Source organism: Peromyscus eremicus, chromosome 3 (genome assembly GCF_949786415.1).
Source record: "Peromyscus eremicus chromosome 3, PerEre_H2_v1, whole genome shotgun sequence".
NCBI classification, from domain to species: Eukaryota; Metazoa; Chordata; class Mammalia; order Rodentia; family Cricetidae; genus Peromyscus; species Peromyscus eremicus.
The window spans coordinates 98,738,521-98,758,271 of NC_081418.1; the positions used below are offsets into that span (position 1 = coordinate 98,738,521).

Sequence of the window (19,751 nt, forward strand, 5' to 3'; positions counted from 1 at the left end):
CTGAGAACCACACTCAGGTCTTCTTGTAGTGGGTAGCCTTTTGGAATGATCTTTGTAACATACCATTTACCTACGCTCCAGAATTCTCTGGATTTTAGTATGTGTTTCTTGCTTGATATTGTTCGCATTGATTGTAGTTCCATCTTATCTAGGTCATTATCCCTCATTACTCCTGGACAATATCTGATAACCATTCCTTTGTATATAGTCTTGTATTAAGTTACAACCTTCTTATTTAGACAAAAAGGGGAGATGTAGTGGGTAGCCATTCCAGCTTTGGTCTGGAAGTTCCAACCCCCATTGAGGCTTCGGTAACTATTACGCCTACAAGGCGGGGCCAAGGGAGGGCCCTGAAGACCGAGATGAGAATGTGCCACGCTCTCTTCCTGCTTAGACCGTGGACGCTAGAGGTAGACCGAGGAGAGTTCTCCAGAGAACACCTCCAGACTGCGCTGCATCTTTCCCAGAACCCGCCACCTACCTATCCCTTCATTTGTAAGTTATGCCATTAAATAAATCTCCCTTTTAATTACGTGGAGTGGCGTTAATAATTTCACCAATATCTTCTAGAAGAGCAGTACAAGCTCTTAACCACTGAGCCATCTCTCCAGCCCATTAGATGTGTCTAAACCACTCAGCATACCACTGAAATTAACAAAATTAAATGTTTTACTTGTCTTCACCCCAATGAGCACAAGCTTCTAAATTTACTCAAAACATATAGAGGTATACTGGTAAACAAATGGGAATAATAACTGTATCCAGAAAGTTATCTAATTATTTGAAGGCTTTTTTTAAATCCATATTGTCAATTAATATCCATACTTCATATTCAAAATCTCCTGAATACTGTATATGGTTCTATCTAAGCATCTCTGACAGAATTCCTAGGTGACCTTTGGCATCTGAGCCAAAGAGTTAACATCCAGCTCACCAGTGCGCCCTTCAGTCTTGGAAATAACTTGTGCTCACAGTCACTCAAGAATGGCAACCTCACAGGTACATGCTCACTTCCTGCAAGTAGCATCTGGGAAGGCCACTCACAGTCTAGTAGCTTCCCTCTACTTTAGCAGGTGTATTGCTAATAAATGAAAAAGAGAGACTAATTTACCTTCAGACCTCTGCTGTGTCCCCTCATCGGGGCAGCTGAAGACCCTTCTGCTCTCAGTGCCACCCCTGGGAAAGCAGATTCACTTTTAGGACTCAGTAATTTTAGGACTCAGTAAGTGCTCAGTAAAACCAACATGCAACTGAGGCAGATTTAAAGAAATTGAGTTTTATATCAAAACCATGGTGGGGAGGTGGGGAGGTATAGGATCCTTGTAGCAGAGAGCAGAGGAAAAGAAGAAGGGAGCAACAAATGCAGAGGTGGAGCTGTGTGAGTGGCAGCCAGCCTGGGGACACATCAGCATGGACCTGCTGTTTCAGCTCTACAGCGAACATCTTATCTACGACGGGCCAAGGGCCAGGCCAGGTCTGACAGCCACACCCCTCACTCTGCCTGCTCTTGCAGCTACCAGTGCACTTTAAACTTTCTGACCACTATTGTCCAAACCTGCTAACAAACTATTTTTAAAAGATGTAAAGTGCTATGTGAAAGTATATGTATGGACTGTGATATCAGAGTTTTATCTAATGATTCTTCACAAAACAACTGGGAAGCTGGGGTATAGACATGTGGTTGTGGATATTTGCGTAATCATTTATTTTTTTGAAGCAACAGAAATGAAACATGAGCAATGTTTACTAACAATGAAAGCAAAACACTGGCTATATTAAGGCAGTACCAATTTTAAAATGCTACATGTGTGTGTTTCAAACACCGGTAAATCCTTCAAAATGATTGTGGCCTAGCGTGTAAGGCCTGGGATGCCATCCCATGCCCTACCAAAAAGGAGTAAACACACAGCAAGGTTTTGGGTAATTTATTCACAGTTCCGGTGTAGTCACTGGATTTAACAGGACATGAGGATGAAATAACCATCGGCTCAGAAAACTAAACATTCATTTAAAAGAATACAAAATCAAAACAGAGCAATGATTATTCTAAACCCCTAGTCCCACAGAAGTATAATTTAAACAAATATCAAAACTTTATTAATGGAAAAACACATTCAACCAGAGGACATTCAAAAAGTTAACAGGACCAGTTCTACCCCCGCTCTGGAAACTAGTACAGAAAACAAGATAATGTGAGAATTTCTAGCTAAGATGTCCTCAGCCTTGTGGTGGCTTTTACAACAATCAGTCTCAAGCTAGTATGGACTTACAGTTAACACAGCAGAACTGAACAGTCCTGCTTCACTATGGACACTACTATTGGAAGCCAATGGCAGTGTCACTATCTGTCACCACCCCAGATCTGAGGGTATGTGTGACTCAACAAGCTATGATGATACTGAAATACATAACAATCTTTAAATACAGTGAGAAAGACCAACTTATATGCTGCAACTTTTCAACTGGAGAGTAAACAGAGTCATGTGAAATCCGTCTCCAAGTTGAAAACACTACTAGGATTCTTGGAGACACAACATGTGGATGTCATGAACCAAAATGTCTTTACCACTCCCTTCCATTTCTTTGGCCTTTCTAAATTCAATGTGAATTATGAATTTTTTTAATAAACACTTTCCAATGACATTGTGCTTTTAATTTTTTTTAGAAAAATCATACCAGTTATAGTATATAATAAACAGAATACCTTAGTTTCCTTTATTGCTATAGAATATCCTAATTGTAAAAAAGATAAAAGACTGACACCCGCCCCCCAACTGAAAGTGTGTGTTTTAAAGTTCAGCTGGTCTCCTTCTCTAAAGGGTGACAAATGACTCTCAGAGGAGTATTACAGGGGACCAGAAGTGGGTTCCTTTCCCCCATCTTCACCACTCCTCAGGTAAGAGCCCTGGACTCAAAGGGAGACAGATAACTGTATCATCTCACAAACAACCCGCGATACAGAAAAGTTCATGTGCAGGAGCTAACAGCCTCCTGCACAGTACCCTGTGACGTCCCTCTGAGGAGCAGGGACATACAATGGCTTATCATCTTGGCCTGTTATTAACTACTACTCTTTATAGTACCGTAGATCCATGTATCATGGACAGACTGGGACAGCTGCTTATGAACATGTTCCAAAATGTGGACCATTGTTTAAGTAAACAAATCCATTCACAGCATTTAACACCTCCGTCCAACTCCATCTTTCCACTCTCCCACCTGTGCCTTCACAAGAAACAGGTCCACCAGGGACAGACAAAACTGCTCTGAAGATGTAGTTCTGCTGCCCAGCACAGCAACCTGCTCACAGCAGGTGCTCATCCACAGCTGCTGACAGTCACAAACTAAGAGTAAGCAGTGCACTTTCTGTAGCCTTTTTACTCCTATGGCATAGATGATTTTCTTTTTTAAAGCTGACTTCAAAGTAGCCATCAACTGGGCCATGTATCAGGTGCCCCACAGTTCTCCCTGCCTGGAAAAGGTTCCCAGGAAACGATGTATGTGTGAACTTAAACTTTAAACACACTACACAAAAGAACTTTTATAGAAAGCCTCTCTTTTGCAGGGTATTTTTGTTTTGAAAATTAGATTTCCATGTCCTGTATTATATCAATTTTAACTGGGCCTACTCATTTACTCAATGGCTTGCCTCACTAAAGTATCGGGATGTTAAGAATTAACTTAATAAAAGAATTTAAAATCATTACATTAACCAGGATAGAAAGCAAAATGTGATAGGAAAGAGAATAATATTTGTTTAGAAAATATTACTCTGGTCTTCATTTGGGCTTTTGACTGTTTGGTTTTAGGATTTGTCCTAGCTTGGAGTGTGTATGGAAGGGAAACTGGTGCGTGGATTCAAAGTCAGAGCCCGAGAGAAGAGAGTTCCAATGTTCCATTACACAGAGGGTGATTAGCAGAACTGAGCTGTCAAATTCAAAACAGCTCCAAGAGGCCTCTGGGTTTGTAACTGAGGTGATGGATGACCTAAGAACACTGTGGTGATCATTTCACAATGTCTCAGTGTACCAACATCACCCTTTACTCCAGAGCAACACATGAAAAAAACCAACAACAAAAAACACACACAACCACATGTAGCCATGCTATTACATCAAACATAAGAAATGACATTATACACATGCTAAACAAAATCTTGGAAATAATTAGAACACAGAAACATAACTAACACTGCTACATGGGGTAGAAACTGTGGCTCTGTCTTATGTTTTAAAAAAATCAGGTTTCCAGTCTCTGTCAATGTGAGTGATGCCTTCCCAAACGCCTCAACTCTGTCTTCACCCCACCTTCACAAGAAGCCTACACTTCTGTCACAGCATGAGCTGCTTCTCAAGTTCAAACACAAAGAGTGAGCTACCAACTCCACTATTCACTTTCACGTTGTAAAAGTGAAAGCTTTTGAAAGATATGGACCTGACTGAACATAACATACCTCTACAGCCCACATGATCTGACCCAAATAGATCCATGAAGAAATTATTCCACACAGTTTTGGGGTGTTAAACAATGCTCTATTTTAAATACTTTATCCCAATTGTTGACACCCATTTCTGACACTATCAGTGTGAAGGCATGTCAACATCACTTACTTATATTGCATTCATTCCTAAACAGGAGTCAAGACAACACAAAGGAAAGCAACCCTAAATTTCATGTCATTCCACAGTGGAAAGTATGTGATGTTCGAAGCCTCATCTACAACATACATTGAAGATCTAATGACCAGTGAAAGTGTGCAAATCTCACAAGGAATCAAAAAGAACCTCCAAACTGGCACCAAGGGATACTTTGCTGCAAAAAGGCAGGGAAGGAATTAAAATTAACCTGCAGGAAACTCGTGGGACAAAGCTGGAGAGTACTGAACATGCCAATACCAATTTGAGACACTTGATAGCAACTCTGTGCTGTGATTTCAAAGGAAACAAAGTATGTCATTCAACAGTAGTTTTTTGTTTTTGTTTTTAATTAAGCTCTACAGCTTCAAGGAAATGCAAACCTCTCTTAGGAGATGAAGAAACAGGAGTAGGATGTCCATGTCCTACCTGCAAATGTCCAGCCACACTGTCAGTGTCTAAAGCAGTTCAGATTTGTAGTGCTACAAAACTCTGCATGGTCTTCTAGTCAAGTGTGGGGGACACAGTTGTAACACACACCCCCTACATTCCCTCAACCTAGAGATGACAGCCATGTTTAGACCAATTTAACTGAACTTAGATACAAATCTCACCAGGTTTTTTAGGTGTAGAGTTTGATTTAAAAACAAGACAGAGATGAGCTTCAAAATAAACCACAGCCTCTTCTACTTATAAATAATGTAGCAAAGCCTTGAGCAGGTGTCCAGGCACTAGCACACACTGGCTTTTGACTTTGAGTACTCCAATTAAATGCACGGGTCTTTCAACAGTCTAACTGAATCCAGGCATGGTAAAACAACAATCATCTCAAAACCTCATCAATCCTCCTTGACTAAGTGGAGGACCAAGAAATTCATTATCCAGTTCTTTAAACAACACTGCAGCTAAAATCTCTCTGATTTTAGGTTTAGATTTAAATTCTATTAATCAAACTCCCCCATGGATTATTGAAAATGAGGCAATTGCACAAAAATCATTAATTGAGTGGGATAATTATAACTGATACATAAATAAGAATTTACTTAAAAAGGCTTTCAGGCAGCAACAGTTTAAATCAAAAATTTAAATACAAAAGGAGTCTTATGTTGCTTAACTGTCTTAAGTTTCAGATGCCTTTTACTCTACAGTTACAGATTTGGCAAGATTCCGTGGGAAATCAACCTGCAAAAAAGAGAATTACATTAGAAAATACAGTCACATAATTTATCTTGGAAAAATAACTGAAAAACAATAGAAGAAGGTGCTAACAAACACAGGGAGAGCTACCTCGGTCCCTCTATAGAGATGGACCTCACAGGGAACCCTGGAAATACAACAGGTTATTTTGGTTCCCACACTAGCAAGAGGACTAAGAATGCTACAAGTCCATCAGCCCTCACTGTGGCAGAGATCCAAACAACATAGACTTGCCCCACCCCAAAATGCCAATCACTGCCTAGTAAGAAAACAGCCCCTGCCCCCAGTCAGTCTCAGGCCTGGAGTAAACACCAAGGTTTCTTCAAGTCCTATGGGTAAGAAGAAACCAGTGTAAACTATGAACTGGGCTGTGAGAAGATACAGGTGTAACGTAGATGGGATAGAGTTTCAAGTGCTACTGTTAAAAAGTTGGGAGGGGCTGGTGAGATAGAGCAAGCAGAGGTGCTTGCTACCAAACCTGAGTTCAATTCTTAGGACCCACATGATGGAAGGAAAGAACCGATTCCTACAAGTTGTCCTCTGACCTCCACCCATGAACTGTGACACATGTATACACACACACACAAACAAACAAACAAAATACATACATACATACATACATACATACATAAATGTTTTTTTTTAAAAAGGGTGGGACTAACTGTACCAAGATGCACCCGAGTCAAAAGCCACCCCAGACTTCTACAGAGATAGTCACTCACATCGTAGCCTCTCAGCACAGCCAGATGGAAAGCCAGCAGCTGTAAAGGGATCACACTGAGAATGCCCTGCAAGCAGTCCACTGAGTGGGGCACCTTGATTGTCCTTTTTGTGTTCTTAATGGTCTCAGTATCTTCCTTATCACAGATCACGACAGGACGCCCCTGGGAAGAAAACCACATGCAGCCACAATCACCAGGAAGTACATGCTGGGCAACAAGTGGGCATATGCTCCACGCTGCAGGATACACAGACATGCTCTGACAGCTCATGTAGATGGAGGCAGAAACAGGTTTGTGGAACTCAGTAGATTTTTTTTCAAAAAATTGACACAGGAAACACCAAGCTTAGTACTTGAATACAGGTCCACCTTGCTTTGAAGTTCAAGTTTATTTCCAATACACTGTGCTTAGGAAGAAATATCTTCTGGAATTAAAATATAAACGAGTTGATGGGGGGAGAATAAAAGCCACAGCATTCATGGTGTTAGTGTAAACTAAACATTAGGGTTTTTTTTGAAGGAAATAATAATGTTAAAGTAAAAAGAAAGCACTGTGTTAACCAACAGAAGAAAGAATCTCGAGACCAGGGCCTGGTTTTGGTTTAGTTCTTATATTATGAGAGAGAAGATGGTCAGGTACCATCAAAATCTGAGCGTCTGGCTCCCTACATATAACCAGCAAAGCAAAGGCGGTGACGAGCAGACATGGTCTATCACCGTTAGATAATTCACCTGTGCTTTAGAACCCTACTCATGGATCTCTAGGCTCTCCTCACAGCACTCCACCTACCTGCCGTGCAACCACCTGCTGTAGAGCGTTCTGGCACTTGGCATAAGTGTGGTCCCGCATGATGATCATGATGACAGGCATCAACTTGTCCACCAAGGCCAGAGGGCCGTGCTTTAGCTCACCAGCAAGGATGCCTTCAGAGTGCATGTAAGTAATCTCCTTGATTTTCTAATATGAAAGAACCAGATAAGTCTTTAGATCAATTTTCAAAATTCCACTTTTAAGGAAATATTACACAAAGCATCTGAGATGGTTAGGTCTACTGAGAAGTATTAAAGGCTATTGATCTGTCCCTGTTGCTAAGCAAGTTGACCAATCATTACATCCAAAACACCAACAAGCACAGTGTTGAAGCTCTACAAGAGTATCTTAAGGATCCCGACTGTCCAGAGCAGCCATCAAACTTAAATTGCCAACACCAAGTTACCGTGTAAATACTCTTCTTGCTTTCACTTTTGAAGTAAGTCCTGTGGCACCTCCCCTTTTTTTTTTAAGATTTTATTTGTTTGTTTGTTTGTTTATTATGCATACAGTGTTCTGCCTGCATGTACACCTGCAGGCCAGAAGAGGGCACCAGATCTCATTACAGATGGTTGTGAGCTACCATGTGGTTGCTGGGAATTGAACTCATGATCTCTGGAAGACCAGTTAGTGCTCTTAATCTCTGAGCCATCTCTCCAGCCCCTGTGGCACCTTCTTAAGGTAAACAAACCACAATGAACACACACAAAGGCATTTTAAATATTCTACCTATTTCAATTCATTTATTCTATAAGTATGCTTGCCACCAAGCCTGACAATCCAAGTTGGATGCCCAGGATTCAAATGGCTGGAAGGAGAAAACTGACTCCAGCTTAAGCTGTCCCCTGATTTCCATACATGCACTGTAGCACACCACCACCACCACTACCACCACCACCACCACCACCCCCCGCCCCCACACACACACACACTCATTCACTCTAAATGAATGGCGTGGCTCAGTGATGTGTTGATTGTCTGGCTCTCTGTGGGTTAAATCTCTAGCACTGCAGAATAAATAAAAGTATATGTTTCCTGTCCCTAAGTCATTAGACTAAAATCAACTTGTAAAGTGAGAAAATGTACCAGGGCTCCTTCGAGACACGTAGCATAATGATAGCCTCGTCCCATTATCAGGACTGACTTCTGGTGGTAAAGCTCTGTTGCCAGCTTCTGAATTTCATCATCCATGCTCAGCACTTCCTTAATCAAGTCTGTTAAGAGAAAGATTAACCCAGCCTATGAAAAAGGAGCAGCACACTGAACACATAAAGTAACAATGCTATATTGGAAGCAAACAACAAAGTGACCAGGATTTCCTCTCTTCTGTGATAGCAGCATGAACTCTTAACACAAGGAGGCAAAAGCATAAAGATCTTCTTAACTATGCAACTACAAACCACAGCTTCAAGAGTAAGATGAGAACTTCATCCATTGTTCATTCCCTTCCACATCAAATGTATAGAAAATAAAATAAAGAGCCTTAGTTTGGACTTCCAGGTAGGATGGTGGGCCAGAAGCTGCCTCCTGTGACACGGTCAGGGGGAATTGGTAGAGTGCTTGCCTAGTATGCACAATGGCTTGGGTTCAAGCTCCATAACAGCATAAAACTGGGCATAGTGGATAACGCCCGTAATCCAAGCACTCAGGAGGTAGAGGCAGGAGAATCAAGAGTTCAAGGTCATCCTCCCTTACATCCTGAGTTAAAGTCCACTTGGGATACAAGAGACCCAGTCTCAAAAAACAACAACAAAACCAAACATAAAAACAAAAACCCAAATTCCAATTCCAAAGAGAGAAAAGACTTTTAAAACATAACACCAGGCAAAAAGTACCAAATGAAGCACGGCTCTAGACCCATGGCTCCCTTACTGGGAGAAGGGAAAGAGAAGTTTCATCCAAAAAGTAAGTCAGACAGCCCTAAAAAGAGATGAGAAGTCCTACGCACAGGACAAACTACGGCCCTTACAGCCTCAGGTCAGGTACTGGTCTGCAGACAGTGAATCCTCCAGCAGCGGGGTTCCATTCTGTCACCGTCTATGACTCAGAGGGCAGTGGCCAGATACCATCTTAGAAAGAAACCTACTTCTGAAAACTGCGCTAACCAGAGCTGGAGAAATAGCTTATTGGCTAAGAGCACTGGCTGCTCTTTCAGAGGACCAGGTTCAATTCCCAGCACCCACATAGCAGCTCACAACTATAATTCCAGTTCCAGGGGATCCGAGGTCTTCTGGCCTCTACAGGAACCTGCATGCATGAGGTACACAGATATACATTAAGACAAAATACCTATACACATAAAATAAAATAATTAAATTTAAAAACTGTACTACTCTAGGCCTAAGACTAGAGAACAGTCTCAAGTCAAGGAGCTGGAGCTCAACCTGCCACACACTGGTGGGAGACAGCTGGAGAGGGAGGGGACAAATTCTGACAAGCCAGACAAGTACAGGCAGCAGGAGGCTCTGCCCAGGCAGTGAAGTGTGGGGGAAAGTAGCACTGATCTAGGTCCCTGGAAAGAACTCTGGAGTAGACAGGCCTGAGCCAGTTCTCTGCTGGGCACTGCTGTGGAGTTCAGGAACTTTGAAGCTCTAGCACAGTGGTTCTCAACCTGTGGGTCACAACCCCTGATGGTCAAAGGACCCTTTCTCAGGGGTTGCCTAAGACCATTGGAAAACACAGATATTTATACTACAATTCATAACAGCAGCAAAATTACATTATGAAGTAGAAACAAAAATAATTTTATGGTTGGGGTCACCACAACATGAGGAACTGTATTAAAGGGTCACAGCATTAGGAGAGTTGAGAACCACTGCTCTAGCAGAACATAAAAAGCACAAAAGATTCCAACTATCCAAAGCCATCCTAAGCAGAAAGGGTAATGCAGGAGGGAGGCTTCAGACTGTACTACAAAGCGACAGTGACTAACAGGTGGCATGGGCATAAACCCAACATGCAGACCAACAGAACAGAAGATCCAAGGATAGACCTCAAGGTTGCAGCCACCATTTCTAACAAAAATGTGAGAAAAATCACCTCTGAAGAAAAATTACCTCAATATCCAAACATGAATATTGACATATAAATAAACTTAGATTCATTATTTTTCACATTGAAGAAAAACCAAACCCTGAAATTACTGGAGAAAAATATATTGTGAAAATACTTCAAGATATTGGCACAGGCAAAGACAAGGACTTCCTCACAAGGACTCCTATAGGAAACGATCAAAAAACAAGCAGGACTTCATGAAATTCAAGTTTCTGCAGCTTTGCACGGTGCAGAATGGCAGCTGATGAGGTTTACCCAGAGTGTGATTACTGCTAATTAAGAAACTTCTGCACAGCAAAGGAAACAATTAACAAGGTGAAGAAACAGTCTATAAAACAAAGTCTTTGCCAACTGTGATCCAATAGATTAATATTTATAGTCTATAAAGCATTCCAGGGCTGGGGATGAGGCTCTGGTGTTAGAATGCTTGCCTGACACGTACAAAGCCCTGGGCTCAATCCACAGCACTGCATAAACCAGGCATAATGTCACACCTGTTATTTCAGTACTCAGGAGGCAGAAGCAGTTAAGTTTGAGGCCAGTCTCAGCATGTGAGACCCTGCCTCAAAAACAAACAAACAAACAAAACCAAAAAAAGAAAGAAAAAGTAAAGAAAGAAATCTTCTATGCTAAGAAAAAATACATTTTAAAACACCTCTAAAAATATAAGGCTCTTCATACCTGGCAGCCGCTTTAATCCAAGCATGATCTCTTTACGCCTCTCTTGCATGGAGATCCTGTCATCACACATCATGAGGGCAAACATCACAAGGGACACAAACTGGCTGGTGTACGCCTAAAACACCAAAGGGGAAAAAAATTAATTCCAGGTGCATTTTAAGAACCTGGAAACTTTAACAAAAAGATGAAAATTAGATCCCAATCCTTCACAGTATACACTGTCAATGCTGACCTGGTTCACAAAGCACTTAACTCCTGTGTCTCAGACGCACACAGCTTCTCATAAAACACTAGTGCTTATGAGCCTCCTCACATCCCTCAGAAGAAAGGGAAAAGAAAGAGATTGAAGGAAGGTTCAGATAATCTGACAGTGCCTAACCACAGTGAGGAGAAAGGACAGGTGCAGGAGGCTGTGGGAGTATACAGCAGGTGACAACTAGTATTTAACAGGTTGACCCACCAGACCCATCTGATGGGGAGCCCCACCGGGCAAAGCTGTGGAGTCAGTGACTGGAAATGACCGGTTGCTCTTGTCTGTAATTTTTCTCATGTGCCACTTCATTTCTTCCCTAATAACAGCTATGGATGTTTTCCCCACTGCTTGTGTGTTTATCTCGTAAAAATATTCCATCTTTGGGCAACATACTGCTGTAGATGGTCAGGAAGATGATTTCTGCTTGAGCTGTATAGTTCTAATAATATCAGAATATCTTTCATACATGATACAGGAAACTAATAGTATTTTCAGTCACAAAGACAGCTAATTAGACTTCAGAACATATTCAAAGCAAACTGGTTGCCCCTGGAGACAAATATACTAGAATTAATTCCCCCAGGTGTTGTTTATCACTGATTCAAGGTCAGGCTTGAAGCAACTTTAGTAGACATAACTCCCTGCAGTAATTGACTTTTTGCACATAGCCCCAGCCTCAGTTTATGTTACAGGCTCAAGATTCAGCTAACTGTTTACTTTCTGTCTGGGAACCCTCGCCAACTTAGAGCTACATGAATGACCAAGTGTTACTCACTGGGCAGTCAATATGACCTACCTAGCCTGAGAGAAACTTTGGGACTTATCATGAGAATGGGTCGGACCTTGAAAATGTAACATATAATTGTCCAGAGTTTGGCTGTGAGAGAAGCAGTGGTGTAGAGAGAGGGGCTGTGTAGAGCTATGTAGAGGAGCTCTGAAAAGGAGCTGGGCAGTGAGTGGCAGAGTGAGTGAGTGTGAGAGTGTGGGTGGGTATGTGCTGAGTGCGGAATGTAGCTGAAGGGGCAGAGAGAAGAAGAGGTGTGAGAGTGTGTGTGTGAACATGAGAGAGCTGCTGTGAAAAGAGCTCTTCAGTGTGAGTGTGTTAAGAGTGTGTGTGAGTGTGCAGAAGGAGTAATGTGAGAGAGTGAATGAATGAGAAGAGAGTGAATAAATGATGTAGTAATAAGTGAAGGAATGTAGCAGAATAGAGAGAAGAAATATGTATAGAAGAGAGATGTGGAGCTAAGTAAAAAAATTTATGCCGGGCGGTGGTGGCGCACGCCTTTAATCCCAGCACTCGGGAGGCAGAGCCAGGTGGATCTCTGTGAGTTCGAGGCCAGCCTGGACTACCAAGTGAGTTCCAGGAAAGGCGCAAAGCTACACAGAGAAACCCTGTCTCGGAAAAAAAAAAAAAAAAAAAAAAAAAGAAAGAAAAAAAAAATTTATGTCAAGGAAAATAAAGCTATATAAAAAAGAGATGTAACTGCAAAAGAGGTATGTGGCTGTGTGGAGAATGTAATAATGTGGCATGTATCTATGTGGAGACAGATTTTCAGAGAAAGAGATTCTTTTAAAGATGAAGTAAAAGAGAAAATTAGCATCAGAAAGCATGTGTGTTTCCTTATTTATCTGTTAGATAGCTAGAAACTTATTTCTAAATACCCTTAGATAAAAAAGTTTCCTAAAGTCCCGCTATTCTGAGGTCTTCTATTCATAACCCTGGAGCAGTTCCTGGAGAGCTGGCCTCCCCCAGACTGCGTTAGACAGGCCTGGGGCTTCTGACACTAGAGATCTTTAAATAGTTATAAAATGCCCCACTCCTGGCCCTTAACCTTTGCCTACTGGCTGTTCCTCATTTTCACTTTTTTTTTTTTTTAAAAGATAGAGTCATACTCCATACCCCGGGTTAGACTCAAAGTAATCCTCCTGCCTCAGTCTCCCAAGTGCATAGAGTACAGGTGTGAGCTACCACATTTAGCTCATTCTCTCTTTGCCCTTGAGTTATAGGAAAAGGGAGCCTTGGGGCAAGATTTACCTAAGTGTGCATGTGGAGGCTGGAGATCAACCTTAGGTATTCCTCAGTAGCTGCCCACTTTGGTTTTTGTTGTTGTTGTTGAGACAGTCTCTCACTGGGACCTAGGGCTCACTGATTATGTTATACTGGAACAGCAAGCCCTAGAGACCCACCCATCTCCATTTCCACAGTGTTGAGATGATAAACACACACCACCGGGCACAGCTGCTTACAAAGGTACCAGAAACTTAACTCAGATCCTTATGCTTGAGTGCCAAGCACTGTCCAGACACAGGTCCTCATTCTTACTTTTTTAACAAGCAAAAAGCAACTAAAAGATAAAAATCTAAATATATGTATATAAATAAAAATAAAGTGCACGCATACACACACACACACAGCCAGCAAGCACCTTTATTCACTTAGCTACCTTGCTGGCCCTAGTTTTTCTTTCTTTATATTAAGTATTTTAAAAAAAACTATTTTCAAAAAAGAAATTATTAAGATGGGTGTTTGTACATATGGTGATACACACCCATAATCCCAAGGCTTGGAGGACAGGACCAGGAAGATTAGGAACCCAAGACCCTCTTTAGCTACAGAACAAGCTCAAGGCTAGCCTGAGATACATGAAATCCTATATCAAAAAACATTCAATTAAAACATAAGCATTGCTGAGCAGTGGTGGCGCACACCTTTAATCCCAGCACTCAGGAGGCAGAGCCAGGTGGATCTTTGAGTTTGAGGCCAGCCTGGTCTACAGAGTGAGTTCCAGGACAGGGTCCAAAGCTACACAGAGAAACCCTGTCTCGGAAACACCCTCGCCCCCCAAAAAACCATAAGCATTAAGAATGTTATAACTTTTGTAGCTCTTTTATAGCTAACCTCTCAGCACTTTCCTGTTTAGTGGTGTGTAGAGCCTCGAGCCATTTTCCTCCCTATTGCCTCTGATGCCCTATATGTTAAGGGTTCAAAAACTCAAGACTGTCTTGATACACAGCCAGAACACATCAAATAACACTGGTAGGAATTGCACTAACGACATTTTTTCTATGAATACAATGTGAATCTTCCAGTTTACAGACATTGCAAACTACTTTCTCATCAGCTGTATATGAATGCAAGATTCTCCGTTCTGTCACAGTTGGCCAAAAAGTCAGAATTATCTTTTAAACAAATGACTACCATTTTGACATTTTTAAAAAATGTTTATTTGGAGTTGGTGGCACACGTGCTTGTCCTGACAGGCATGTGAAAGTCAGAGGACAATCTGTGAGAGCCAGTTCTTTCCTCTCACCATGTGGGAGAGTCTTCTACTGAGCCCTCGTGCTGTCCTCCTCACCCCTCCTTTTAAAGACAGAATCTCCCTAGGTTGCCAAGCTGATCTCAAACCTGAGGCCTCAAGTTTCCCCAACTGCAGCATTCCTAGCTTCTGGGACTAGAGGCGCAGCCACCACATCAGCCTAGCATTCACAGCTTCAGTACAAAGAAATTCAGATTGCTTTTCATGTATGTTAGCTATTTAATAGTCTCTCTTTTGACAATTTTATTTTCTTTATCTGTTTTTCTTTTTCTCTTACTTTTGTGGGGGTTTTTGTTTGCTTGTTTGTTTGTTTGTTTGTTTGTTTTTGGGAGACAGGGTTTCTCTGTGTGGCTTTGGACGTCCTGGAACTCTCTGTCGACCAGGTTAACCTTAAATTCAGAGATCTGCATGCCTCTGCCTCCCCAGTGCTGGGATTAAAGTCGTGTGCCACTATGCCTGGATGACACAATATAATTGCAAAGAAAGCTTTCATGTTTTAGGCCTTTGGGGCTTTTACTTAATTTTCATTGCTAAATTGTCAGGCATATTGTGCTGTGCACAAGTCTTTATCAGGAAGTGTATTATGGTTTTACACCCAGTTTCCAGCATTCTTCCCTGAGTCACTTCCTCATGCTGAGGAGACACCTCGGCCCAACTCCTCTCTAAGACCCTGCCACCTCGGCTGGACCCCCTGGCCTCCATAGCCACTTGTCCCCATTCTGTCCCCTGGGCAGACTGGAACCACGGCACATGCTGAAGTATGCGTGGAGCCTGTGTTCTAAGTTCCAGGTCTCAACTCCCCCTTGTCACTATGGGTGTGCCTTTCAATAAACAGAGAATCACTAACAGGCTCTTGGTCCCCTGACATATGAAGCTGTTCCAAATCCAACTTGATTTGGCAACAAGCACTCAGTCTAGCCCCTCCAGACTACCACTAAAATAATGTTACTCTACCACTGTGTATCCCAGCCACCATATTTTTCACTTCATCTGTGCATACCAAGAAATTCATTATGATAAAAATAAGCTACACCTCACATTTACAGTCTACTAAGGTCTGAAAAAAATTTACCTAGAAAATGTTGACTGAACTTTTCAACTTTTCTTTTTGTTCAGTCCAAAACTAAATTACATTAAAAAAAAAAAATCAACCCAAGTCAGCAGTGTGGTAAAATTCTAAACACCTGCAATAACAAAAACAGCAAATTCTGCACATTGACACCATCTTCCTAAAGAAATACCAAATTATCTATGGTCTGATATTATGTGAAAGTCGGTTACAGTCTTCTAAACCGACCATTTTTCCTGGCAGAGTTGGAAACTTGTACACAGGCTCATCACTGAGCCAGTGATGGGGAGCAACAATCAACTTCTATGATTACTTAGAACATGTAAACTCACATTTACCATTCATAAACTGCTATAATAAAATATCCCCGAGCTTATCTTATAGAACTCCAAGCTAAAAATATCTAAGACAGGTGAAAACAAAATTACTTTGGAATCCAGGAAAAATGAAGCTGTATTACACTGCCAAACTTATTAAAAGATTTTACATTTATTTATTTAGAGGGGGCAGGGGGTGTGCACCACAGTACATGTGTGGAGGTCAGAAGACAACTCACAGGGCGTCAGTTCTCTCCTTCCCCTCTACAGGTTCTAGGGCTCACACTCAGATTATCAGGCTTGGCTGATGTTGGCAGTGGACACCTTTACCTGCTAAGTCATCTTGTCAATACTCACTCTTACTAAAGCAGACAGTCGCTTTATAAAGAAACCACATACTATAAAAGATGCTTGCTTCCTTATCCAAGGCGGAAGCACTGGGGAAGTGGGTGAAGGGTACATGGAACTTCTCTGCACTGGGGCTACAGCCAGGGCACCAGTCCATGTGTCCCTGGGGTCCCTGGGGTGGCCCTCCTGCAAGATTACAGACCTCCTCCTCTCGGTGGAGCTGATGTCTAGTAAGGCGTCCTTTGGTTACAAGGGAAAAAAGTCCTTGGTGGAGCTTGTGGGACCTCTGACTCTCAGGTATCTCTGCTTCCTGGCTCATTCCCCCCAGCATGATATGACTGCCTTACCAGAGGCACAAAACAATGAGGCTGCCTAATTTGGGACTGGAACCTCCAGAGCTATGAACCAAAACAAACCTCTTTCCTTCTAAACTAGTTGCCTCAGCTATTTTGTTGTTATAATGTGCAGCTGACTGACAATACAACTTTGCAACTTCCTATAATCTGTATTTGTTTCAAACTTTAAAAAAATTTAAAAGGATTTGCTTTCAAAGAAAGAAAGAACTACTGATCCTAATAATAACATGAACAAGCTTCAAAGGATTCGTGCTAAAAGAAAGCCAGTTACAAAAGACATGTATCATAAAACTCCCATTCATGAGAAGTATCTGGAAACTGACACAATCTTTTAGCAAGAGAAAGCAGTAGTCATGGGCATGAGGCTAGAGGTTAGGAGCAGGCACTGACTGGCAAGAGCACAAAGGAACAAATGCTGTTCTGTGAACAAAGTCTCCTGACACTCCCTGTGGTGACAGCTGCACAACCAAGTAAGTTTTCCACACAACAGGGCAAGCTGCACCTTCATAAAACTGTAGAAAAAGGTCAATGGTGGAATCTAGGCAGTGGGTAATGGGTGTTAAATCATTATAACTGCTACATGCATGAAAACTTTCATAATAAAATGATAGAGGAAATTGAAGCTCTCATAAACTAAAGAATTAAGAATTCTTTTTTAAAAGTACATCCCTTGCAACTCATCATCCTGTATGCCCATACGTGCTGAAGTGTAGTGGTTCACGATGTGCTGTGGATACGGAGCCCTGTGTTCCTATATCTGATCAGAGCTGTCTGGACACTGCTACAAACAGCTAGTTATTCATTCCCCAACAGGATGGCCCTAAGCACAAGCATCTTACATGTTTTAATCACCATATGGGGAAAATCCACATTTCAGCTACATGTAATAGTAATATCAAGACTCCCAATTAAAACAAAAACAAAAAACTTTTTTAACATAAGAATCACAAATTTTCCACAAGTTTTCCATGAAATTTGAGGATTAAAGCCTAAACCACTGACACATATCTTATCAGACAACCAACGAAAAATATTAAGCTTAAGCAGAAAAACAGAGATGCTAAAATTTCAAATATCATAAAAGTAACATATTTGTAGAGATAAACTTTCTAATTTATACAGCTTGCAAAGAGCTGCATATCTCAACTTCAGAGAGCAAAGCAGTTTTACACAACTCTAAGACAAAAGTATTTTTAAACTTATACAGATGCAATATCTAAACAGAAATAGATCCCGTCCTGTAATGTCTACTTTTGAAACTTAAAACTATATATATTCTATTCATTTGACTGTGTAGGGAAGGGAGAAGTGTACATTGTGAGTGTGCATGCATGTATCCATGCATGAACAAAGGTGACCAGGCTGTAAGTACCTTGTTCTACCACTCTGACTTACTGAGACACAGTTGCTCACTGAACCTGGAGCTAAGTTGATGGCTGACAAGCTCCAGGATGCTCCTGTCTCCACACACCAACCCCATAACCATAGCAACAGGTCACAGGCAGATATGATCAAGCTTTTTTGTTTGTTTGTTTGTTTGTTTTCGAGACAGGGTTTCTCTGTGTAGCTTTGGAGCCTGTCCTGGAACTCACTCTGTTCCCGAGTGCTGGGATTAAAGGAGTGCGCCCCCACTGCCCAGGAATCAAGCTTTTTATATGGGTGCTGGGAATCTGAACTCCGATCTCAAGCTTATACAACAAACATTCTTAAACGATTAGCATCTACCCAGCCCCTAATCAACTTTTTTTAACTGTCACTTTTACAAAGTATAATCCTTGTTACAGTTTTTCAAAAGTAGTGTCATATTCTGACATACTTAAGGAAACCAGAATACGTAAATAAAAATATCAGTAATTATTTGGATTAAACTGTCCATTTCTAATTTACTGCCTTTCTAATCCCAACTACAGTAGTAACAGGGTAGTGTTATAACTGCTTGGAATTACTGTGATTGGAGAGTAGATTGTGCATGATGAACAAGAAAAGCTAGCAGAGATCTTTTCAAAGCAGACCTGTTAAACACTGTAAGCTGTAAACTACAGCAGGGAAAAGAACACATCAGCTGGCCCAAAGACCAGCATCCCTCCCCAACAGCATGGTTAATAATGTCTGTGGAAGAAACCAAGGATTTACCTTTGTACTGGCCACGCCAACCTCAGGACCAGCATTAATATGAACCCCACAATCTGTCTCCCTTGATATAGAACTGCCGACTGTATTTGTGATCCCCACAGTTAAGGCTCCTCTCTCCTTACAGTAACGAAGAGCCATCAGGGTGTCAGCTGTCTCACCTGTGTAGAACAGACAACAGGAACACACAGAGCAGTTTCAGAGTACACCATTCTTACATGAAAAACTGACCGGCCACACTGTCAGTGTTATCATTGTTTTAAGTAAAGCATGAGGCAAGCTCTTACTAAATTTACAAGATGTGGTGAGGCAGGGTGGCACACACCTTTAATCCCAGTACTTGGGTGGAAGAGACAGGCAGATCACTGAGTTGGAGGCCAGCCTGGTCTACTTAGTGAGTTCAGGCCAGTCAAGTCTACACAGTGAGACCCTGTCTCAAACAACAACAAAAACCATACATTTACAAGACGTTGGCTTTCAAGGATCTCTTTTGTTTCTTATCTGAAAATTAAGCTCTTTAAGCCATATGTAAAATAGTGTTCATTTTTACTAAGTCATAAAGAATGTATTAGTATGACTGAAGCTGATCTATGTTTACCAAGTCATTGAAATACCAGTTTAAATATCAGTTCTTACAAGATATGCTAGACTTATTAGGAAAATTGACTTACAATGACTTTTTTCCCCCTTCAAGTCTAAAATGAACATACCTGATTGACTAATGAAAAAGCAAACATCATCTCGAAAGACTGGAGTGTTTCTATCCAAGAAGTCACTAGCGAGCTCCACCATCACTGGCAACTCGGTCAGCTCCTCCAGAACCTGACGGGTCTACAGAGGAAAGAGAACACAATCTGCCTTCA

The 19,751-nt window shown here is 41.5% G+C and overlaps 1 protein-coding gene across 2 annotated transcripts in view; it reads right to left on the reverse strand.

Annotated features, from left to right (window-relative positions):
* Positions 1–1,910: 1,910 nt before the first annotated feature.
* Positions 1,911–19,751, reverse strand: part of Gfpt1 (glutamine--fructose-6-phosphate transaminase 1) — a 58,065-nt gene continuing 40,224 nt past the window's right edge. For both annotated transcript variants that reach the window (XM_059258121.1, XM_059258122.1), the window contains exons 13-19: positions 19,599–19,719; positions 18,892–19,049; positions 11,099–11,213; positions 8,450–8,577; positions 7,343–7,510; positions 6,554–6,715; positions 1,911–5,816 (exon numbers count right to left, since the gene is read on the reverse strand). In XM_059258121.1, coding sequence (XP_059114104.1) covers positions 5,772–5,816; positions 6,554–6,715; positions 7,343–7,510; positions 8,450–8,577; positions 11,099–11,213; positions 18,892–19,049; positions 19,599–19,719 — 897 coding nt within the window. In that variant the 3' untranslated portion in view covers positions 1,911–5,771. The remainder of the gene's footprint in view (positions 5,817–6,553; positions 6,716–7,342; positions 7,511–8,449; positions 8,578–11,098; positions 11,214–18,891; positions 19,050–19,598; positions 19,720–19,751) is intronic.